The sequence below is a fragment of the Paramisgurnus dabryanus genome, chromosome 14 (genome assembly GCF_030506205.2).
Source record: "Paramisgurnus dabryanus chromosome 14, PD_genome_1.1, whole genome shotgun sequence".
NCBI classification, from domain to species: Eukaryota; Metazoa; Chordata; class Actinopteri; order Cypriniformes; family Cobitidae; genus Paramisgurnus; species Paramisgurnus dabryanus.
Window position 1 is genome coordinate 11,668,468 of NC_133350.1, and position 25,308 is coordinate 11,693,775.

The window sequence follows — 25,308 nt, forward strand, 5'->3', positions numbered from 1 at the left end:
GTAAAAGTATCCGGCCCAGGGGTGGAGAAAACCGGGTTGAAAGCTAATGAGCCGACACATTTTATCGTGGACTGTACGGAGGCCGGTGAAGGTAACGCACGTTTACATCTGGTTTATTTAACCGGTCTGACGTTTCATCTGTAGATCTGTGTATTTCTACACGCAGTTTGTAAAATGTGTTATGGTGATCTTGTCAGGTGATGTCAGTGTTGGGATCAAATGTGATGCAAATGTTATAAGCGATAAGGAGGAGGATGTTGAGTTTGACATCATTCCCAATGCCAATGACACCATCACTGTCAAATACGTTCCTCCTGGAGCTGGACGTTTTACTATCAAAGTCCTTTTTGCTGATCAAGTAAGTCATCTTCAAATAGTGTTATTTCTGAATATTTTGTTTATTTATTCGTTTTCATGGACACCATTTTCCTTTTTTTGGTGTCATTGAGCACACATTTCTATAAATAGTTTTTTGTGTTTTTAGCACAACTTTCTTTTTCGTGTCATTTAATGTAATTTTTTTTCTTTCTGTTTTTAAATCATTGTCGGTTGGGGTTTGGGTTGGGATGTCTGAACATTTTTATAATAATAAAAAAGATCAAATAAAAAATAGACATAACAATGAAAAAACAATACAATACATAAAATGACATGAAATAGAAAGTTGTGCTAGGGACACAAAAACTATTTTTAGAAATTTGCACTGCAAAAATGTTTTCGTACCTAGTATTTTTATCTTGTTTTCGGTAGAAATATCAAAAAAAAAAAAAAAATCGAAAAAGTGAATTTGTGCTTAAGACAAGCAAAAATATCTGCCAATGGGGTGAGAACATTTTTCTTGAATTAGGTGTTTGAGAAAAAAGTAAACTTTTATTTCAAGATTTTTTTTATCACCCCATTGGCAGATATTTTTGCTTGTCTTAAGCACAAATTGTATATTGGTTGTCTAAAAACTACACTTATTTTCTTACACTGCAAAAAATGATTTTCAAGAAAAATAATCTTAGTATTTTTGGCTTGTTTTCAGTAAAAATATCTAAAAATTCCTAAATTAAGATGCTTTTTCTTGATGAGAAAAACGACCCAAGAAAATAAGTCTAGTTTTTAGAACAAAAATATAAAACATGGAATATGACAGGGAAAAAAAACCCCAGAAAATTGTTTCTAAACACGAATGAATAAATGAATAAAATATTTTGTGACTATTCCACGACGTGCCTTGAGTTTGGGTTGGGAGTGTTTGATTTAAAACAAATCTTTTCAGGAAATTCCCGTGAGCCCATTCCGTGTTAAAGTGGATCCATCTCACGATGCGTCTAAAGTGAAAGCCGAGGGTCCAGGACTCGCCCGAGCAGGTTTGTGATCACGTTCAACTTGAATTCGTATTCTAGATTCGGGCTTCAATTCATCGTCCTTTGGGTTTCTCTTTCAATCAGGTGTGGAAAGCGGAAAGCCGACTCACTTCACTGTTTACACCAAAGGAGCAGGCAAAGCTCCTCTAGATGTGCAGTTTTCCGGACCTAACAAAGGACAACCTGTCCAAGACTTTGAGATCATTGACAACTATGATTATTCATACACTGTGAAGTACATGCCGGTACAGCAGGTGGGTACAACAGGATTCTGCATTTATGTGCAGTTTCTCAGATTTAAGAGTTGAAATGGTTAAATTAAAAAAATCTTCTTGGTTGTCCGCACCAATGCAGGGAGAGATGGTGATAACCGTGACCTTCGGTGGTGACCCTATTGCTAAAAGCCCCTTTGCTGTGGGTGTTGCTGCTCCGCTCGACCTCAGCAAGATAAAAGTGGACGGCCTGGAAAGTCGTAAGTGCTCAGTATCATTTACAGAGCTTTGATAGATTTTATATAGTTTGTATGATATTGAAGTCTGACTGACCTTTTTATAACAGGAGTGCAAGTAGGTCAGGACCAGGAGTTTGCCGTTGGTACAAAAGGAGCAGGTGGTCAAGGTAAACTGGAAGTGAAGATCACCAGTCCATCAGGTAAATCTGTGCCTTGTGTGGTTGAACCTCAACCCGGTAAAGGAGCCAGTCTGGTGAAGTACATCCCCAAAGAGGAGGGCGTCTACGTTGTGGAGGTGGTCTACGATGGCAACCCATTGACAGGAAGCCCATTCCCTGTTGAAGCCATGCTGCCTCCTGACCCCAGCAAGGTGCTTTGGAATTGATAATGTGAAGAACTGTCTTGTCTTAGCGAGGATACTGATGTAACAGATGGTACTTGTCTTTATATACAGGTCAAGGCTTTTGGTCCAGGTTTGAAAGGGGGTCTGGTCTCCAGTCCTGCAGAGTTTACTATTGACACCAAGGGTGCGGGCACCGGTGGTCTTGGACTTACCGTCGAAGGTCCCACCGAAGCCAAAATCGAGTGTTCGGACAACGGCGATGGCACCTGCTCTGTGTCGTACCTCCCCACTGAACCCGGAGAGTACCTGGTTAACATTCTCTTCGAGGACGTCCATATTCCCGGCTCTCCCTTTCACGCTGACATCCAGTATCCTTTTGATCCCACCAAGGTGGAGGCATCTGGTTCAGGTCTGAAGAGAGGTAAAGTGGGTGAGGTTAGCGTGGTGAACGTTGACTGCTCCAAAGCTGGACCAGGACAGCTGACGCTGGAGGCCGAATCTGATTCTGGATCAAAAGCGAAGACTGAAGTTCTGAACAACAAGGATGGCACCTACACGGTCACCTACGTGCCTTTGACTGCAGGCATGTACACGCTACTACTGAAGTATGGAGGCAAGACAGTGCCCAATTTCCCTGCTAAAGTGAATGTGGATCCAGCTGTGGATACCAGCAAAGTGAAGGTGTCTGGACCTGGAGTTACAGGGGAAGGTAATAATAATAAAACCCAAGGTTTTTGGGATGTTTTAAACATCATTTGGTGATCTCCAAGCTTTAACCAATTGGTTTAAACAGTTTGTTCTGTGAAATGACAGGCAGTCAATTCAAGTTGTCCGTATTTTTACATTCTGGTCCACAGGGGTCTACAGAGAAGCTACCACAAACTTCACCGTAGATGCTCGGGCTTTGTCCAGAGCTGGTGGAAAGCACATAAAAGCTCAAGTGAAAAATCCATCAGGTGCATCTACAGACTGTGTCATCAGCGACAGCGGCGATGGGACTTACAATGTGGAATACACACCGTTTGAGAATGGTACGGTCACCTGTTTTACTGATCTCAGGCAATATTACATCAAAAATATTATGTTCTGTTAATGTTGCCGTTAGGTAAACATCAAATAAATCATTTTGACGATGTTTGTTTTTCTTGAAAGTTAAGTTTAATTTCCCATTCAATGTAGGAGTCCACAGTGTGGAGGTTCTTTACGATGAGACTCCTGTTCCAAAAAGCCCATTCAAGGTCGGGGTGGGTGAGGGCTGCGACCCCTCTCGAGTGCAGGCCAAGGGTCCAGGTCTAGAAGGAGCCCTGACTGACAAATCTAACAAGTTCTCAATCATTACCAGGTGGTCACGCCTTGCCACTTATGGCGCTTTTCCATTGCATAATACCTCACAGCTTACCTTTGTGCTTTTCCACTGGGTACCCGGCCTTTTTTTTAGTACCACCTCAGTTGGGGTTCCAAGCAAGCTGAGCTGATACCAAAACGTGATGCAAAAACACTGTAGATCACTGATTGGTTTGAGAAAATCGTCACTAACAGTGTCATCGCTATAATGTAAAATATTAGCTTTACCTTCGTGCTAGCTTGCGCTGTCTCGAGTAAACCTGTTGTCATCGCTGCTTTGCTGTAAGTTCCCAAACTCCCTTTTAGCCATGAAAAACATCCAGGAACACCATACCAGTTTGTTCCAGATTTGCAGTTTGTGACGGCACATTCGCAACGCACACGTCCGCATATATGCTTAAATGCAACTTAAATGAGGCTCAGCGGAGAGATCGACTGACGCCATGGGTGTTTGTACAGAAACTGTCATGTGAGACAGAGGAAGTGATAAACGCGATGTGCAAACAAGTATTTGTGGTGGCCAATTTAAATTTTGTGAATAAATGAATGTATGGCGATGGATAGCATTCCAACAACGCTCTCACTTGTATGATGTCACTGCAGTAGGCAGCGCAAATATAACGACACGCCTATAATCCCTCCCACTCCAAAGTGTTAATAATCTCGATGTGAAAGCTAACCCAGCCGAAGTGAGGTGAGCTGACCCGACCTAAACCGTGGGGTACTATGCAATGGAAAAGCACCATTACAAAATTTATCTAAATCTAGTTCCGTATACTTTGCAGCTTGGCAAAGCATACTATTACATTCAATAAAAGTTGATGACTGTCTAACACGGCTCTTATGATCTGGACAGAGGAGCTGGTATCGGTGGTCTGGGAATAACTGTAGAAGGTCCATCGGAGTCTAAAATGTCCTGCAAAGACAACAAAGATGGCAGCTGTAATGTGGAATACACACCGTATGTGCCTGGCCTGTATGACGTCAACATCACGTATGGAGGACAACACATTACAGGTCAGTAACTTTTATTTGTTTGCCACGTGGTCCAAAGAAAACCAAGCATTACTGTAGCTTGGTGAAATAAAGTGCAATTTGTGTTTTCCTCAACAATGCAGTTCAAATATTCCATAAATTTGTTTTCGTTAGCATTATACGTGGGAAAGGATATATCTTGGAAGAGCAAGCTACCATGTTCTGCACGCTTGACATTTTGCATCATTTGAAACATCTTGCCATGACATGACCACATGGTTTGATTTTTCTAAGATGTTGTTTCAAACTTGTTTAAGTCATGCATACAGAATGTAGAGAAATGTTTCTGAGGGTGCACTGCAAAAAATGATTTTCAAGAAAAAAAATCTTAGTATTTTTGTCTTGTTTTCAGTAAAAATATAAAAAAATTCTTAAATTAAGATGCTTTTTCTTGATGGGCAAAACGTACCAAGAAAATAAGTCTATTTTTTAGACCAAAAATATCAAATTTAAGTGATTTTGTGCATAAAACAAGCAAAAAAATCTGCCAATGGGGTAAGTAAATTTTTCTTGAGTTTTTCTTGAATTAAGTTTTTAAGAAAAATCTGTGAGATTTTTTTGCTTACCCCATTGGCAGATTATTTTTTTTGCTTGTTTTATGCCCAAAATTACTTAAATTTGATATTTTTGGTCTTAAAACTAGACTTATTTTCTTGGGTCGTTTTGCTCATCAAGAAAAAGCATCTTAATTTAAGATTTTCTAGATATTTTTACTGAAAACAAGACAAAAATACTAAGAATTTTTTTTTCTTAAACATTTTTTGCAGTGAAAAATTATTGAATTAAGTGTTTATGAAAAAAAGTAAACTTATTTAAATAAAAAAATGTCTCTTAAAAAAAGATTTTTTTTTTGCTTGTTTTATGCACAAAATCACTTAAATTTGATATTTTTGGTCTTAAAACTAGACTTATTTTCTTGGGTCGTTTTGCTCATCAAGAAAAAGCATCTTAATGTAAGAATTTTTAGATATTTTTACTGAAAACAAGACAAAAATACTAAGAATTTTTTTTTCTTAAACATTTTTTGCAGTGAAAAATTATTGAATTAAGTGTTTATGAAAAAAACTATACTTATTTAAATAAAAAAATGTCTCTTAAAAAAAAGATTTTTTTTTGCTTGTTTTATGCACAAAATCACTTAAATTTGATATTTTTGGTCTTAAAACTAGACTTATTTTCTTGGGTCGTTTTGCTCATCAAGAAAAAGCATCTTAATTTAAGAATTTTTAGATATTTTTACTAACAACAAGACAAAAATACGAATATTTTTTTTTTCTTAAAAAACATTTTTTGCAGTGAAAATTATTGAATTAAGTGTTTATGAAAAAAGTAAACTTATTTAAATAAAAAAATGTCTCTTAAAAAAAGATTTTTTTTTTTTTTGCTTGTTTTATGCACAAAATCACTTAAATTTGATATTTTTGGTCTAAAAACTAGATGTGTTTTTTTAGGTCATTTTGGTTATCAAGAAAATACATCTTAATTTAAGAATTCTGAGATATTTTACTGAAAAAAAGACAAAAATACTAAGTAAGTGTAAACGCGCCTTTGTTCATTCAATTCGTCAACAATTTGTGAACAAAACGGTACTTCTGAATGGCTTGAGGCCGGGATTAAGCAGATTTGAAGAGAAAGTATTTAATGAACATTTTGATCAGTTTCCAGACAGGGTTTAGATTAATCCAGGACTAGGCCTTAGTTATATTAGGTCTTAGCTATATATAGGACGTTTAAAGGCGGGGTGAACGATCTCTGAAAGTCAGTGTTGACATCTGAAATCCCCTAACAAACACGCCCCTACACCAATAGAATCTAGACCTTCTTTTGATAGCCCCGCCCCACACATATGCAACCCAGGCAATGATGTTGGTTGGTAGACATACCCCTTACTGCTGATTGGCTACAAGTGTGTTTTGGTACTTGGCCCGACTCCCTTTTCCAAAGTGGTTTTCAAAAATCATGCACCCTGCCTTTAAGTAGTTTTTACAAATAAACAATACTTGTGTGCAAATCATAAAACAAAACATTGACATTAATATATGTTAAGATATGTCAGTGCAATATGTTTTCAATTAAGGCAGCTCAGACATGCATTTTAATCGGGGACTAGGATATGGCCCGTACGGGAAACCGGCCCATAACGTAATACATGCTGAGTGCATTCGGTCAATATCTTAGAAAAAAAGTCTGTTATCTCATTTTTGATGAAGGTCATGTTTAGAGGCTCGGTATACTGAATGACTTCGTTCTTTTGGGCTTGCAATATCATAACTTTTCTCTAGTGGACAATACACTCAATAAAAGTTTTTTATGCATAAACCTTATTTAACTTCCTTACCTATAGCACACAATTTAAAGGCACGGGCATTAGTACAAAAGTTCATACTAGATAATGTTCGTTTTCTTAAATAATTAACATTTTAACATTTCACAGGAAGTCCTTTTAAGGTTCCTGTAAAGGATGTTGTGGATGCCAGTAAGGTGAAGATATCTGGACCCGGGGTCGGATCTGGTGTGCGGGCTAAAATCCCTCAATCCTTCACTGTGGACTGTAGTAAAGCCGGTGTAGCTCCTCTCTCTGTATCCGTGACGGGACCGAAAGGTAAAACCTTTGCGAACGTTTACAAAGATTCAGGGTTTGTGTATGAGGTTGTACTATAACAACTAAAGCCTTGGAAGGAGAATTAATGTAGAAATGAATTTGTAATGAATGCAGGGCTCCTATATAAAAATAAGTTCTTGTTTGTAGGTGTGGCTGAACCGGTTGATATTAAAGACAATGGGGATGGCACACACACCGTTGCCTACACACCATCTGTTGAGGGATCTTATTCTGTAGCAGTCAAGTATGCAGATGAAGACGTTTCACGCAGGTATATAAAAAACACTGCTTAAAAATAAATGAATATAGTCATCGCAGAGGCGACTCAACCAATTCTTCAAACATCTGTTTCAGCCCATTCAAGCTTCGCGTTCAGCCCACTCATGATGCCAGTAAAGTTCGTGCCAGCGGCCCCGGACTCACCACAGGCATCCCGGCCAGCTTTCCCGTGGAGTTCACCATTGATGCTAAAGATGCCGGAGAGGGCCAGATGTCTGTCCAAATCACTGTGAGTCCTTCAACATGACTGAATGTTTCAAATCTGTGTTTATTTTTGTTTACTGTAAGAGTTTGATGCACTGTTTGGTGTATTGCGACTAAAAATGGAAATCTAAAGACCGCTATTGTGCGTTTTGGGCTGTGGTGAAGTTGTAAGCAGACATCGGGGAAATATGTTTAATATGACTTCATAAAGTGAAAGTGAGTTTGAACATGGTTTCAGTCAGCCAGCGGATTATTATTATTACACCACATTTGGTTTCGATCTGACAGTTATTGACTTGCTTTAAAAAGATTGATGAAGATTCGCAAGTGTCATATAGTAGCATATTGCAACATTTATTTCTTATTCATCTTGTTTCCTGGTTACAACATATTATTGGGTCATACTTTGGAGTCATTCCTGCCCAAACCTTCCATTGTTACCACAAGACAAGAACCGAGATTACTTTTATTATGACCCGAGTTTCAGACTCCAAATGTCTCCAACATAAACACGACAGTTTAAGAGAGAGATCAATCTTTTGGAAGAAAAGCCAAACTGTTTTTAGGTTGGCGACGGCATCTTTTTAATCTTCATTAGGAAAATGAATCTCTCGCTTCTATATTTTTACTGTCCGGTAGATGGTAATCTGTTTCGTGTGGTTATAGCGGTTTTACTGCCTAGGATCTACTTCATTCTCCTTTTCCCATCTGGGAATCTCCAAGGTTTTTTTTGGCAGGAAAAGTCTGGCTCCGTTTTCTTCTCAGCTCATCTCTTGACTCTTCCGACAGGAACCTCTCTTAATGATTTTCATGTTTTTTTCAGGACCCAGATGGAAAACCCAAGAAAGCCGACGTTCAGGACAGCCGGGATGGAACCTACAAAGTGTCCTACGTGCCCGATCGGGTGGGTCGCTACACTATTGTGATCAAATATGGCGGTGATGAGATCACAACATCTCCATATCGGGTTCGAGCATCTGCTTCAGGCGACGCCAGCAAGTGCACTGTCACGGGTACGACTTTACTTACTGTTTATTTTTTAGGTAAAAATAAACATATGTGAGAGTATTTTGGTTTAACAGACAGAAAAGTAATTTTTCTGGTTTAGTTTAAATAAAAACTAATGATGTTTGATATTTATTTTTATTAACAAATATTTTGACCCAAATGAATAGAATATTGTTTTAAATGAGAAAAATCTCAAATATTTAATCTGATTAATGTTGATACAATTCATTTTACATTTATGCATTTGGCAGACGCTTTTATCCAAAGCAATTTTTATCAATGTGTATATTTTCCCTGGATTTGAACCCATGTTATTTTGCACTTCTAACGCAATGCCCTACCACGGAGCATTTTATTTAAAGCACAGGGTACCTATGGGTCCCTAATATCCTTGAAAGTTTGTGAATCTGTGGAAAAAAATTCAAGGCCCTGGTAAGTTTTTGAAAATATACATACATAGATACAGGTCATTATAAGTGCTTGAATCTATTTTATGCAAGAAGTTTTCTGGAAAAAAATCCATATTATTCCCTGTGTAGTGTAGGATATCATAAAAATTCTAGACTTTTTAAGCACACGTGCTAAACTGTTCGCTTTAAATGCTTATATCTTCTGTGTGCGAATGTTGATTCATACCAAAATGCTTTTTTGCACAGTTGTGTTTGACAAATGAAAACGTCTCTGGTTACGTATGTAACTGTTGTTCCCTGAGAAGGGAACGAGACGCTGCGTCTCCCTTGCCATACTTTCCTGTAACGTCGTCTTTGGCAATATTTCAGATAGCAATATACTTCCTGGGTCACCCTGTCTTTGTCGTTAAGCCTCACCATTGGTTGAATTTGATATACACATTCAGACGCACTTACCTCTGGAGGCGTCCCCAAAGTGTCACCGCAGTGACACAGCGCGAGTTCCCTCGAAAGGGAACTGTAACAATGTATCTTAAAAGGTAACACGATGTAACCTTGCTCTCATTTGAAATGTGTCCTCACATTCAGTCCTTGAATTTGAGGGTATTGGACCTGGAAAGTCCTTGAAAGGTCCTTGAATTTGAAGTTAACTAAGGTGTGGGAACCCTGAAAGCAGTAAAGCTGTGCATTTAATGTTTTTAAGTGCCCTGTGGATCCCTTGGCGATTCCTAAACACATGATTTATACTCCGCAGGACCTGGCATCGGACCAACCATTGGCATCGGAGAGGAAGTGGGATTCGTGGTGGACACCAAGGGTGCTGGAAAGGGAAAAGTCACCTGTATTGTGGTCACTCCAGATGGCACTGAAGTGGAAGCTGATGTTATGGAGAATGAAGACGGGACCTTTGATATCTACTACATGGCACAAAAGTCTGGAACCTACGTCATTAAAGTGCTCTTCGGTGGAGAGAACATTCCCAAGAGTCCCTTCAGAGTCCTGGTGAGGAACAGACGCTGATGAGATCAACATCTCTGTTGTTCTCTTAAGGGAAACCATATTGAAGTGCTGTTGGTTTTAAAGAAGATGCAATAGATACGGGCTAGTTTGAGAGGTTTGGGGCTTTGTGTCGTCATTTTCTCATCTGGAGTTGATTTTCTGAGCTCTGAGGGGGTCTTGATGTATTAAGATGTAATTTCTTTGCATTATCAAGATGAATGATAGCATGGATTCATGTACAGTAATATATTGCGGTAAGGTTTTGATTTAAGCTGGCTTAGCAATGCATGCTCGATTTCATACTACATCATTATGTTTCAAGGTACGTCAAAACGTCATTAATCTGTAAGTATGTATTTTTAGCATTACTGTACCTTTTGGGGATGCTGTAGCAAGCATTTAGCATAAACTTACAGATATGTTTGGTTTTTGATAGAGGATCTTAAAGAGCAGGTTAGTTAAATTTGTGAAATGTTACATGCAAACAACAACACATCCAGCACATCAAACATTATAAGTAGGGACGCACCAATATCTCAGCCTGTGGTTGTTGTGGTTAAACTAACAGGAAAGTAGTTCACTGCAAAAAATGACTTTCTTATTTTTATCTTGTTTTCAGTACAAATATTTAAAAATTCTTAAATCAAGATGCATTTTCTTAATGAGCAAAATGACCTAAGAAAATAATTATAGTTGTTAGACAATAAATATACTATTTAAGTGAATTTGTGCTTATAACAAGCAAAAAAAATCTGCCAATGGGATAAGTGAAAAAATCTTGAAATAAGTTTACGTTTTTTTTCTTTAAACCTTAATTCAAGAAAAAATTCTCGCCCCAAAAAATTTTTTTCAAGAAAAAAATTCATAGTATTTTTGTTTCGTTTTTAGTAAAAATATCGACAAATTCTTAAATTAAGATGCTTTTTCTTGATGAGCAAAAATATCAAATTTAAATAATTGTGTGCATAAAACAAGCAAAAAAAATCTGCCAATGGGGTAAGCAAATTTTTTCTTGAATTTAGTGTTTAAGAAAAATTTTCAAGATTTTTTTGCTTGTTTTATGCACAAAATCACTTAAATTTGATATTTTTGGTCTAAAAAAAGTCTTATTTTTTGCGTCGTTTTGCGCATCAAGAAAAAACATCTTAATTTAAGAATCTTTAGATATTTTTACTGAAATCAAGACAAAAATACTATGTTTTTTCCTCTTGAAAATAATTTTTTGCAGTGTAAGTTTAAATAAGTTTAGACTTATTTTTTAGGTAATTTTGCTCATCAAGAAAATACATCTTAGTATTACAAAGAAAGTTTGTTTTGTGCAGTGTAAAGCAGTGCAAAAAATGTCTTTCTTACTTAGTATTTTTGTCTTGTTTTCAGTACAAACATCTACAAATTCTTAAATTAAGATGCATTTTCTTGACAAGCAAAATGACCTAACAAAATAAAGCTAGTTTTTATACATAAAACTGTGCATTTGTGCCTAAAACAAGATCCTAAAACAAAAAAATCTTCCAATGGGTTAAGAAAATTGTACTAAAAACAAGACAAAATACTAAGTTATTTTTTGCAGTGTAGTTTAAATGAAATTTGAAGGATATTTTACAGGCACTAATTTTAAAACGCACTTGATGATCAAAATATTGTTTTGAATGGGAAATATCTCAAATATCTAATCCACACTGATGTGTTTGGTAACTTAGTGCATTACAAAGTATAATATTTTTATCATTATGAGCAGGTTTGAACAATAATACATCCAGCACATCAAACATTATAAGTAGGGATGCACCGATATATTGGTTTTTAATCGATATCGGAAGATTGACGCACATTTCCCACTATCGAACACAGACCGATTGTTTGAAAACAGACTATGAGGCTAAACTTTAGGTATCGATCAGTATCGGTAGATGTCATTCGAAGTAATTTGTAACGACACAAAAATTTTGTATGGGTGCATCCCTAATTGTAAGGTAACTCTATGAAGCCTGAAATATAGTTTTGTTTTGTGTACGCTACTTTGCCCTTCAAAGCAAACGTTCGACACATGCTCATTGCAACAAAATGCAATGCATCTAGTATTCTGATGACGAAATTTAAGTACCCTGTATGCAAACCCTTGCGTATTTGTAAAAACAGGACTAAGCTTCTAGCTTTATCTTTGAAGAGAACATGTTAAGTTTGTACAACTCAAGTGAGTGCTTGTGATGCATCAGCCAAGCATTTGTACTTAAGTGTTTTTTTCTAGACCTGAATCATCTTCATCTCAACTTTTACACGTATTGTTTCCCAGGCAACTGATGAAGTTCCCTTGATGCAACAGCAGTCAGTCCAACAGCAAAACGCAGCACCAGGCGTCGGCTTCCAGCCCTGGGTACAAAATTACACATCTCAGCCTTTATTCTCACAGCCTGTGCCTGCCGGGACGTCCCATCACTTCACTGCTGTCACTTTTCTCTTTTAGCTTTTGCACTGAACACCAGCTTCCTGTCTCCACACGCCACTCGGTCTCCCCTTTCTCTTCTCATTCATTTGTGTCGGCCCCCCTCTTTATTTTCATGAATTGAGTCTTGTATTTTGTGCTAAATTAGTCTTGGACACTTGTACACATTCTGGTTTTCCAACTAGTTCACTTCATAATGACAGAAGCAGACAGCGGCTCTTAGCCAGAGTGTCACGCTTTTATTTGGAGCGGACACAGGTTTTAAATTGCTCATTACTGTGACGTTAGCGTCAGTCATCGCAGAACTATTATATCATACGATACTGCAGGGTTACAGTAGTGGTCTTGTGTACAGTAGTTTCATTACAAGCCTGTTTTTCTCATTAAAGGTTGAAAATATGCCTGCTATACAGTTACTTATAACATTATCAGGCTTGTAACTTTTCTAACTTTCTTACTCCATTTCCACTCTTCCAGTCTTACCCACAGCATGAGAAACTGGAGATTTTGACGGCCACACGGACACTCCACACGGCCCTTAAAGCTAATAATCTGTAAAGGCTGAAACAAAACATTGTATCGCACATAACAACGTGATTTACATATATAATATTATCTAGGGCTGCAACTTTTTTCATAAGCGATTTGATTTGATAAGCGCATGACGGTTTCGCGTGGGCGCATGACGGTTTCGCGTGGGCGCATGACGGTTTCGCGTGGGCGCATGACGGTTTCGCGTGGGCGCATGACGGTTTCGCGTGGGCGCATGACGGTTTCGCGTGGGCGCATGACGGTTTCGCGTGGGCGCATGACGGTTTCGCGTGAGCGCATGACGGTTTCGCGTGGGCGCATGGCGGTTTCGCGTGGGCGCATGACGGTTTCGCGTGAGCACATGACGGTTTCGCGTGAGCACATGGCGGTTTCGCGTTGAGCACATGAAACTAAACTTTTGATTTTTTTTACTCCAGTGTCACCTTAGGGGCTCAGTTGATAAAAACTTAACATCTATTCAATTAGATTTTTCACTTATTATAGCTAAATAAAACCTAAATAAATACCTAAATGAGTTTTACTAATTAACTTTTAATTTTAATTAAATGTTTTGATATTTTAAGCCTTAAATAAGCTAGTCTATCTGTATGAAACAGACGCAGATTTGCTGTCCAAAACGACAGTTGTGCGGGGGCATGTGGAAGTCACAGACCAACGAATTGATAATAAAATTTGTTGATTATTTTTATAATCGATTATTGTAGATTTTATCGATAAGTTGTTGCAGCCCTAATATTAATATATAGTGTGATGTGACACATTCATTGGATAAACACACTTGGTGAACACTTTTATTTCTGCTGCTTCTTCACTTTTCACATCACATTTTAAGTATTATAGTTAATGATTTTGGTTTTTGTATTAAACTCCTGATTATTACAAACCCAGCTAGTGATGGCATGACGATGACAAACTAAATTATTTTGAATGTTAAAATATGGCTCATTGGTTTAAGGGCAGATTATGTATTAACGGTTAAATCATCATTCATGTCAATGAGATTTATATTCCCAGTCACCAGTAGTGATAGACCGATATATTGCAGTTGCCGATATATATGTTGGCTATTGCTATAAATGATGTGCTCCTTAAAGTCGCCATGAAACTGAAGTATCAATTGCCTAATTTTCCCCGTGGTTACGTGTATCCGAGTAAAACCGGCCTCTGAAATGAAATAAGGCAGGGCTGGATTTGAATTTGTCCATCGAGATCTGCTGGGTCATTTGAAGTTGGGTCGTGTTGCTAATTGCTAATCGCAGCGATATTCTCACGGACCCCGCCCACCTGCCATACATTTAGAAATTTTTTATGCCAAAAGTAAAGATCATGTTGATCATGAAGATATTTTGTACATTTTCTATTGTAAATATATCAAAAATTTATTTTGTGGAAGCAGTTGCTATGGACTTCTTTTGGACAACTTTAGAGGCGATTATCTCAATATTTAGATTTTTTTTGCACCCTCAAATTCCAGATTTTCAAATACTTGTATATCATCTAAATATTGTCCTATCCTAACAAAGCATAATCAATGGAATGCTTATTTATTAAGCTTTGAAAAGATGTATAAATCTCAATGATAAAAAGACCCTTATGACTGGTTTTGTGGTTGAGGTTCACATATTCCTCATACCGTCTTAAGTACTTGGAAAAATATTTATATTCATAAATAGTCTGCACAATAAAAGTTTTAGTTTCACCAATTTTCTTTTTCGTCTTCCCTTTTACTGTAATTACATTTGTGTTTTATTGATCTTTTATTGGCCAGTTGAACTCAATATCGGCATTGGCCAGAATCCCATCGGTCGACCACTGGTCAGTGGTCCCCAGCAACATCATCTTTCTTCTCTGCTATCTTCCTGTGGTTCTGGGTATTTTCTACCTCATTTGTTTTTATTTCCAGAAAGCCTGAGATCTTCTGCTTCATCAGGTGTGCTGGTGGACCTCTCACAGTCGTCCTGTCTCACCCCCTTCTGTTCTTCATGTTTAACACCCGTTTGTTTCTGCTCTGGCTGATTCATTGAGCTTTTAATGTCTGTTCCTCCCCACAGATCTGTGGCTTTCACAAAGGATCGCACAGATTCAGTCATTCAAGTGAATGTGTATGACAGAAAGATGTTGTTGTACCACGTGTCATTTATTCAAACGTCTTGTCTTGTTGTAGGTTACAGATGGTTCATATATGCCAGTAAACAGTGTGAATGGGACGGGGTACAGACCTTTCGATATGGTGATACCCTTCACATTAAGAAAGGGTGAAATTACAGGTGAGACCAGGCATTTTCCAGAAAACATGTCAGCCTAAAATCAAAGGAATGACTTTAAAGGGGTCATATTATGAGATTTTTTTTAAGATCTAAAATAAGTATTTGGTGTCCCCTGAGTGCATATGTGAAGGTTTAGCTTAAAATACTCCACAGATAATTTATTATAGCATGTTAAAATTCCCAGTTTGTAGATCATAGCAAAAATTTGCCATTTTTGGGTGTGTCCTTTAAAATGCAAATGAGCTGATGAAATGCAAACACTGATTGCAATGCTTGCAAAAATATGGCTTACCCAAACTAAGTTACTGGGTTGTTCTTTTACACATTTTCTAGGTTGATGGAAGCACTGGGGACCCAATTATAGCACTTAAACATGGAAAAGTCAGTTTTTCATGCTATGAGCCCTTTAAGACATCTATTTATTGACTATGAAATGTATTTTGAAGTGTCATAAAACCACACACTCACGCACTTGCAGTTAAGCGATTTTTAATTTTAGGGTAAAATGTAGGGGTGGCACGGTTCACAAAACCCTCGGTTCGGTTCGTATCACGGTTCTATGGTCACGGTTCACGGTTCAGTACGGTTCTTGTTGTTATTTTTTCTTTAAATTTTTAACACTCCAGAAATGTATTATCTTATTAATGTATTAATTATCCATAATTTAGGATACAGTATTAAAAAAAGTTATATCATGTAATCATGCACAAACTGAATTTGACTTTAAGAACATTGGACCATCTCTGAGGAAAGCCAGGTGAGATTTTGATAGAGCAAGAGGGAAGACATTGATGATTTCAACATGCTTTTAATTTAATTGGCAAAAAAGAGAATGTGTATTGCCATCTACATAAACTTTATGTGCATTTTTAGCACACAAAGATAACTTGCATTTATTAAAATGCCAACTTCAGTGTAGCTCTTAGATTTATCACTGAGAGGCTGCTTTAATACTGAGAGTATATGTGGACGAGAGAGAAACATAACCTTTGCACATGTAATATTTAAATCCGTCTCTTTTGACCACTTCTGTCCTGATTACTTTGAGGGGCAATTTCTGAAATAAGATCGCGCAACTTTCACACGCTAGCAAAATGAAACTACGCGGAAATCAGCCGCTTTAATTTTATCAATGAAAGGCTAAAAATAGCGCTGAATACGAAAAGACGTAAAACATTGTTGTCAGTACCTCAGATTAGATAAATGGTCGGAGAGAAGGCGATCTCCTGTGGCTGTTGGAGCATATTCAACCCATAGACTGCAGTTCTATCTATTGTTTTATTTCCGCTGTCATCATAAGTAACATGAAATAAAAATGTTTCCACACACCAAACTTATACGACGCTGGCGCATCCTCCAACTGCGGGCAGACTTCCTTTTCTCTCCCACTTGCCATTTCTACACGTAACATAACCTGCAGTACTTATACTCCAAACCAGTCACCTCTTCTTTCGCGCGAAAGGGAAACACGCTATCTGAGGTCACATACAGGGCATGAGACTACATTGCGCATGCCATGAACCGTTGAACCGTGCGGTACACACGCGCTCCGAACCGAGACAAGCGAACCGAACGGTTCGGATTTTTTTCATGGACCGTGCCACCCCTAGTAAAATGTGACCTGAACATGTTTATTTGGGGTTTACTCATCATAACTTATTACTTATAACTCATTGACCTGTAATATGATGAGGATGATGACCATTCATGTTTTTCTGCAGGTGAGGTTCACATGCCGTCAGGTAAAACGGCTCAGCCTGAGATTGTTGATAACAAAGACGGGACGGTGACTGTGAAGTACGCACCCACGGAGGCGGGACTCCATGAAATGCACATAAAATACAACGGCGCACACATTCCAGGTAAGAATCAGGAATCGCCTTTACCAAACACACCAACCTGCTTGAAGCTTTGGAATGGAAAAGTTCATATAAAAATCTTGTTATTCCCAAACCCATCCGACCTTTTCGGTAAAACACAAATGGACAGGAATAAGTTAACACATTTGGCACAGAACACTGCAACAAAAATTATTTTCAAGAAAAAAATTCTTAGTACTTTTGTCTTTTTTTTTCAGTAAAAATATCTAAAATATTTTAAATAAAGATGCTTTTTCTTGATGAGCAAAATGACCCAGGAAAATAAGTCTAGTTTTGAGACCAAAAATATCAAATTTAAGTGATTTTGTGCATAAAACAAGCAAAAAAAATCTGCCAATGGGGTAGGCAAATTTTTCTTGAATATTTCTTGAATTTATTGTTTAAGAAAATTTTCAAGATATTTTTGCTTACCCCATTGGCAGATTTTTTTGCTTGGTTTATGCACAAAATCACTTAAATTTGATATTTTTGGTCTAAAAACGAGACTTATTTTCTTGGGTCGTTTTGCTCATCAAGAAAAAGCATCTTGATTTAAGAATTTTTTATATTTTTACTGAAAACAAGACAAAAATACTAAGAATTTTTTTTCTTGAAAATAATTTTTTGCAGTGTATTCATGCTGTTTATGCATAAACTAAGCTTGCGTTACACGATGCATCCGATAATCATTGTATTGCTTGCTAATCCTATGATGATCCATAATAATATCTGACAAAATATAAAAACAAAATGTCCAGGAAAAGATTAAGATTAAGTGCAAGTTTTGTCTCTTTATGAGTCCACAAAAGGAAGATATTTTGAGAAATGTTTGTAACCAAAACGTTCCTGGACACCATTTACTTCCATAGTATTCTTTTTTCCTACTATGGAAGTCAATGGGATCCACGAACGGCTTGATTACAAACATTTCTCAAAATATCTTCCTTTGTGTTCATCAAAACAAAGAAATTTATACAGGTTTGTAACAACATAAAGTGAGTAAATGGTTACAGAATTTTCATTTTTTGGTGAACTATCCCTTTAACCAAAGTGCATTTACAGTTTTGTGTGCGTTCCCTGAGAATCAAATCCATGTCCTTTGTGTTGCTAATGCAATGCCATACCAGTTGAGCTACAGCAGACTTTTCAAAGCTTTTGAATAAATTGATGTCTACTGAGGGCGGATTAAACATCAGGACTGATTTATTTATTGTGTTGAGAGATCTCAGGGTGACATCAGCCGTGAGGAATCTGTGCGCTGTTGTGTTGAGTTCAGATTCTCGTGTCGCTGCTTGTTTCTCTGGCTGGAGTTTCTGGTTTTATTGCCACAGTCTAGAATCATCGTAAGCTTAGTCAATATAGCATGAATGTGATAGTCAAGCCTCATTTGATTTCTTTTATACTCCAAAAACAGCACAAAGAAGAAGTTACATAAGCGAATCATTATGTTAGGAGCGACAGGATGTCCTGTCATCACCAGAACTTGTGTTACCCGATCTGATCCATTACAGTTAGGAGTAACTGCTTATACAGTACGAAGACATTTCATTGGCCAGACAGCTTTTATTTTAAAGTTAACCTTAAAGTTTACTGATAGCACTATTATTGGTACTATTATTTTTATTATTACACTTAAAGCCAACCAAATGGCTTGATTGTACATTGCTTTAAAGGGGCCATGACATGAAAATCTGACTTTTCCATGTTTAAGTGCTATGATTGGGTCCCCAGTGCTTCTATCAACCCAGAAAATGAGAAAAAGATCAACCCAGTTACTTAGTTTTGGTAAACCATTCTCTACAAGCACATGAAAAAATAGGTTGTTGAAATTTGGCTCTCCTTATGATGTCATAAGGAGCTCTTATTATTATAATAATACCACCCCTTAATCTGCACTATCCAACCACAGCACTGCCATTTAGTGCAGAGAAAAGTACAATTGAGTTTTAATTGCAACAAGCCACCAACGTTGTGATCAGTGTTTGAATTTTAATCAGCTCATTTGCATTTTAAAGGACACACCCAAAACGACACAGTAAATTTTAACATGCTATAAGGAATTATTTATATGGTATGTTGAGCTAAAACTTCACATATGTGCTCTGGGGACACCAAAGATTTATTTGACATCTTAAAGTCTTGTGCCATGGCCCCTTTAAAGGAATAGTTCACCCCAAAATTAAAAGGATCTTTTACTCACCATCAAGTCATCTGAAATGTACAGTATATGACTCTCTTTACAGTCATATTAGAGTCATATTAAATAATAGCCTTGCTTTTTCATCTTTATATTGGATTGGATGGTGCCCCATTTTAAGGTGAAGTGATAGGGCTCGTCCTGATCTCAAAGCTCTCGTGAATATGCGCACGACTGTAGTTTATAAAGTTTGAAATATCTTACATTTATCTCACTTCACTACAGTTTTTGATGGATTGATGTGCTTTTTAAGCATTTTTGAAATGGGGCACTATTTAATATCATTATAAAGCTGAAAAGAGCCTGGATATTATTTAACGTAACTTCAACTTTGTTTGGCTAAAAGAAGAAAGTCATATACATCTACAGTTTAAAAAAATGCAGCATGAAGTTAATACAACTTGATTTTGCACGTCAATTCGACCTACTATTTTAAGTTTTGGCTTGTATAAGTTAACATAACTTATAAAAACAAGTTGAAGCAACCTGAAGACTGTAAAACATTGTAAAATGTGCATTGGGTCAGCGTATTGGACACTGCTTAGTTATTTACCCTTTTTATTTTTTATTTTATACTTTTTAATTTTTTATACTGTTTTATGTGTTTTTATTCATCAATTGTTATTTTAAATGTAATATTTATTTTATTGTTTTACTTTCTATTATGACTTATTGTCACTATTCGAATCACTTTCTTATTATTTATCCAATCTTTGTTGTTTCCTTTTATGTTTCGTCTTGTTGGTCATAAGATTTATGTATACATAAATGTTAAAAATCAATAAAAAACTATTACAAAAACAAGTTGAAATTAATTTAAGTTAAAGTAACATAAAAATATATGTTGATTTGACAAAAAGGCTGCCTTTTTTTACAATGTAGGATGGCTTAAGAGAAGGTAAAATGGGCTAATGTTCATTTTTGGATGAAAGTTTTCAGTACTCAACAATCTACAATTCTCAGATTTAACCTCTTCTTCCTCGTAATACAATTGTTATTGTTTCCTAATGTTTAATCTGATAAAATCTATTATTTATCTGTTTGTTTCTATCAGAGAGTCCTCTGCAATTCTATGTCAACCATTCAAATAGCCCCAATGTGAGCGCATATGGACCGGGTCTGGTGTACGGTACCGCCCACAAAACTGCAATGTTCACCATCCTTACCGAAGATGCGTCTGAGGGTTTGTACCCTACAATCACACATTAAACACTTCGACATCGCTTTGGGTGATACATCAACAACAAAGTGACACCGACTTTGTGTTTTGCATTGTCAGGTGGTCTTGATCTGGCCATTGAAGGTCCATCCAAGGCAGAGATCAATTGTGTTGACAATAAAGACGGTACCTGTACAGTCACGTACCTGCCCACACTGCCTGGAGACTACAACATACTCGTCCGATACAATGACAAACACATCGCAGGAAGTCCTTTTACTGCCCGGATCACTGGTGAGGCACTGGTGCATTTGCATCACTTTTTTTAAGTCTCTATGGTCTACAACTTGATGTGTTTTTTTTCTGTGCAGAAGATAACAAGAGAAAGTCTCAGGTGAAACTCGGCTCGGCTGCAGATTTCTCCCTGGACATCCATGAGACCGACCTCAGTCTTCTCACCTCGAGCATCAAAGCTCCTTCAGGACGCGATGAACCCTGTTTGCTGAAGAGACAACCCAACAACCACATCGGTAAGCGTGCGTCCTAGATTCTCAATGCCTGTCTGTGAACTCCGATGACACGTGGGTTCATCTGCGGTTTAGGGATCTCCTTCATCCCGAGAGAGGTTGGAGAGCACCTGGTGAGCATCAAGAAGAACGGTCAACATGTGGCAAACAGCCCCATCACTATTATGGTGGTCCAGTCGGAGATCGGAGACGCCAGCAGAGTGAAAGTTTCCGGTCAGGGTCTGGTAGAGGGAAGCACCTTTGAGATGTCAGACTTTGTTGTGGACACACGAGAAGCTGGTGAGAGACTTTTTTTATATTTGAATCTGTGATGTTTGCTAGGACATGCATTGATATTGCTGTTGACTCATACTTGGATTTGAACGTAATTGATATCTTTACGAATGGTTTCCCGGACAGGGATTAAATTAATCCAGGACTACACTGCAAAAAATGATTTTCAAGAAAAAAAATCGTAGTATTTTTGTCTTGTTTTCTGTAAAAATATCTAAAAATTCTTAAATTAAGATGCCTTTTCTTGATGAGCAAAACGACCCAAGAAAATAAGTCTAGTTTTTAGACCAAAAATATCAAATTTAAGTGATTTTGTGCATAAAAAAAGCAAAAAATCTGCCAATGGGGTAAGCAAAAAGTCTTGAACATTTTTCTTACACTAAATTTAAGAAAAATTCTAGAAAAATTAGCTTACCCCATTGGCAGAATTTTTTGCTTGTTTTATGCACAAAATCGCTTAAATGTGATATTTTTGTAAGAATTTTTAGATAGTATTTTTGTCTTGTTTTCAGTAAAAATAAGAATTTTTTTCTTAAATCATTTTTTGCAGTGTAGGCCTTTATTATATTAGGACATTTAAGTAGTTTTTACAAACATACCATACAAAAAACTATCCTTTAAATCAAAATAAGAAATTTACACTTTAAAAAATTATTTTCAAGAAAAAAAGTCTTGGTATTTTTGTCTTGTTTTCAGTAGAAATATAAAAAAATTATTACATTTAGATGCTTTTTCTTGATGAGCAAAACGACTCAAGAAAATAAGTCTAGTTTTTAGTCCAAAAATAACAAAACTAAGTGCATAAAACAAGCAAAAAATCAAGAAAAAGCATCTTAATTTAAGAATTTTTAGATATTTTCTGCCGAAAACAAGACAAAAATACTAAGTAAGAGTAATTTTTTGCAGTGTAGTTTTAAGGATACCATGCATTTCTTAACCCTAAGAAGGAACTTAAAGTAAACCCAACTTTTCTTCTGCTACCCGACTATTTCGGAAAGCAGGTGATAGAAATGTTTCCCAGAAATGAACGTGGGTTTAAAGATGACATCAGGTAGTTTCCATCATTCCTTGTGAGCGATGCAGCTGTCTGCTTTTGTTTTAAAGGGTTTTATCAGAATGTGTTTCTGGTTTCTATTTCTTCTTGACAAAGATATTCACAATAACGCTGTTAAATTGACCGTTTTCAAACTGTCTCCAGAGGCCTATATTCCATCATTTTGAAGTACGTAAGTGCTACATGAATCTTTCCTGCCAAAACGTCTGGATCTTAATGAGGTTTTTTCAAGCTTTCAAATTGACTTAACTGACTGTTGAACAGAATCCAAACAAGTTGTGAAAAGAGGCTCATGGGTGCAAATGAGAATGAAAATATAGACTTAATTGGTGCCACAGAAGATTTTTTCTCGACTAATTGTACTGTATGAATACTGTGTAGCAGACTTTTAAAGCACATCTTGAGCATTCAGGCATGAGAAAACCCATCTTGGTATTTATGTGTACATGTTGCCTAGTGTAATTCTGAATGGCATGACTTTGTTTGTAGGTTATGGTGGTTTGGCGTTGTCCATTGAGGGTCCCAGTAAGGTGGACATTCAGACTGAAGATATGGATGATGGGACCTGTGGAGTCTCATATTGTCCTACTGAACCTGGGACTTACATTGTGTCCATCAGATTTGCAGAGGAACATGTACCAGGTAACAACTTTGGTTGAAGCACTAAAACACTGAGCTCCAGTTTTTTGCCTTAAACAGTATTATTTCATCAAGGTTACAGCATATTAAACAAGTGTCCTCTGCAACAAATGATGCTGGACCCTTTTTAGTGGATGTATGATGTCAAGTTAACACAGGTGTAGATCATCACATTATGTGTATGTTTTATTAATGTTTGACAAAGACAATAGATACAGTGTTCAAAATGAATACCAAGCTTATTTCAAACCTTTTTTTTTGGTATTAATAATTAAAATTAGCGTTTAAATTTTTATTAATTTTTGACTTTGCTATGAGCTTTTGTCATTTTATAACTTTTTATTCATATTTTTCCACACTAAAATTGCTATTTAAGTTAGCGTGCTGCATTTTTTTCTGCGCTCAGTTCGTCAATGTCCCTCAGGCGTCCAATCACAGTAGAGGAGGGGCGGGACAAATACCACAACCAATCGGTGCGTGGTACAACGACTGATAAACAGAAGCATCATAGCAACCAAAGCGCTTAGCTGTCAGCCCACAGTTGACATCCGCCTGGCGTTTCAGCCGTGTTTAAAAGCTTTGGTGTACAAGTTTCAGGTTTTTTGTTTCAGTTAATAATTTTAGTGCCTCAACTTAAACTTATTTAGCGCTTTGATTCTGAGAAAGGCGCGTTATAAATAAAAATTATTATTATTATTATTATTATTTGAGTTTTTTGCTAAGGCAACATTTCTAATGATCATTTGCTTTAAATGAACTAATTAACAATTTAGGCCTACACTGCAAAAAATGACTTTCTTACTTAGAATTTTTGCCTTGTTTTCGGTACATATATTTTTAAAAAATTAAAAAATTAAGATGCATTTTCTTGATTAGCAAAATTTCATAAGAAAATAAGTGTAGTCTTTAGACAAAAATATATATAATTTAAGTGAATTTGAAGAGTTTCGTTGCAAAACGAGATAACTTTAGTTTTTTTTTTTTCAGAAATCTCATTTTTTGGTTGTGCATTCCACAAATTGATTAATATCAATTCAACTGCAGTTGGTTTGTTTTGATTTAAATCTTCATATCTTAAAAAATACAGCTAAGTAGCACCATAAAACGAAATAATAACATGATAACATAATAATAAACATGTTTTTAAAAAAAACAGAGTCTCTGAGAAAGTTAAAATCTCGTTTTGCAACGAAACTCTTCATTTGTGCTTAAAACAAGCAAAAACATCTGCCAATGGGGTAAGAGAAATTTTAATTCAAGAAAATTTAAAGGACAACTTTCTCATCCCATTGGCAGATTCTTTTTTGTGCTTGTTTTAAGCTCAGATTCACTTAAAGGAGTAGTCCACTTTAAAGATGGGGTTCATTGACTTTTTATAGTAGGAAAAAAACTATGGTAAGTCAATGGGCCCCATCTATAGGGTGGACTACTCCTTTAAAGGTATAGCGGAGGATTTTAGAAAAGAACCGCCTTCTCCACTTTTTAAAAAAATGCAATTGCGCAACACTCCTGATTGACAACTAGGAGGACCAATAGTCTTGATGATCTACCCGGAAAAAGAAATCCTCCCCAATACCTTTTTGTCTAAAAACTTTTTTCTTAGGTCATTTTGCTCATCAAGAAAATAAATTTTGATTTAAGAATATTTTTATATTTGTAATGAAAACAAGACAAAAGTACTAAGAAAGTAAATTTTTGCAATGTAGATTTTATTTGATTTCAATTAACAGATATATTTTCAAACGTTTAAGTTAATGATAATAACCCTGTTTCAAGCTGTCTGTCTTTAACGTCACTTGCTTTGATACTGTATATGTAATGTGGTGACATTTACATGTGATTTAAGGGCAGTTTTCAAGGTTTATGTAACAGAAGATTCTTTGTGTTAACAGGAAGTCCATTTAATGTGAAAGTCACCGGTGAAGGTCGAATCCGTGAGAGCATCACTCGTCGACAGAAGGCAGCTTCTGTCAGTAGTGTTGGAAGTGTGTGTGATCTCAACCTAAAGATACCAGGTACAAAAGTTAACTCTCGTAATATCTCTAGGCCTCTCTCTCACTTTTTCTTGTGATAGCATAACATTGTTGATTAAAGATTATACGGCACGTTCAATAAAAAATGTGCACAGATAAATCATTTGTTACCCTGGACTGTAAATCATAAGATGCACTGGTATATTTGTAGCAATTGCCAACAATACATTGTATGGGTCAAAAATTATTTTATTCTTATATTAAGTAAAGATTATGTTCCATGAAGACATTTTGTAAATTTCCTTCGGTAAATATATCAAAAATGTTTTATATGTGTT

General features: G+C 36.5%; 1 protein-coding gene across 1 annotated transcript in view; it reads left to right on the forward strand.

The window, feature by feature from the left end:
- flnba (filamin B a) overlaps positions 1–25,308 on the forward strand; it is a 98,527-nt gene that overhangs the window by 56,701 nt on the left and 16,518 nt on the right. Inside the window, exons 14-37 of the mRNA XM_065240803.2 lie at positions 1–91; positions 198–358; positions 1,265–1,355; positions 1,437–1,606; positions 1,707–1,824; positions 1,911–2,173; positions 2,258–2,855; positions 3,004–3,177; positions 3,326–3,488; positions 4,347–4,507; positions 6,960–7,127; positions 7,275–7,398; positions 7,482–7,635; positions 8,434–8,623; positions 9,783–10,030; positions 12,321–12,401; positions 15,187–15,289; positions 17,011–17,151; positions 20,400–20,528; positions 20,625–20,798; positions 20,876–21,034; positions 21,107–21,310; positions 22,848–23,000; positions 24,890–25,012. The exon at positions 1–91 is cut by the window's left edge and continues 33 nt beyond it. Of these exons, the coding sequence (XP_065096875.1) occupies positions 1–91; positions 198–358; positions 1,265–1,355; positions 1,437–1,606; positions 1,707–1,824; positions 1,911–2,173; positions 2,258–2,855; positions 3,004–3,177; positions 3,326–3,488; positions 4,347–4,507; positions 6,960–7,127; positions 7,275–7,398; positions 7,482–7,635; positions 8,434–8,623; positions 9,783–10,030; positions 12,321–12,401; positions 15,187–15,289; positions 17,011–17,151; positions 20,400–20,528; positions 20,625–20,798; positions 20,876–21,034; positions 21,107–21,310; positions 22,848–23,000; positions 24,890–25,012 (4,141 nt within the window). The remainder of the gene's footprint in view (positions 92–197; positions 359–1,264; positions 1,356–1,436; positions 1,607–1,706; positions 1,825–1,910; positions 2,174–2,257; positions 2,856–3,003; positions 3,178–3,325; positions 3,489–4,346; positions 4,508–6,959; positions 7,128–7,274; positions 7,399–7,481; positions 7,636–8,433; positions 8,624–9,782; positions 10,031–12,320; positions 12,402–15,186; positions 15,290–17,010; positions 17,152–20,399; positions 20,529–20,624; positions 20,799–20,875; positions 21,035–21,106; positions 21,311–22,847; positions 23,001–24,889; positions 25,013–25,308) is intronic.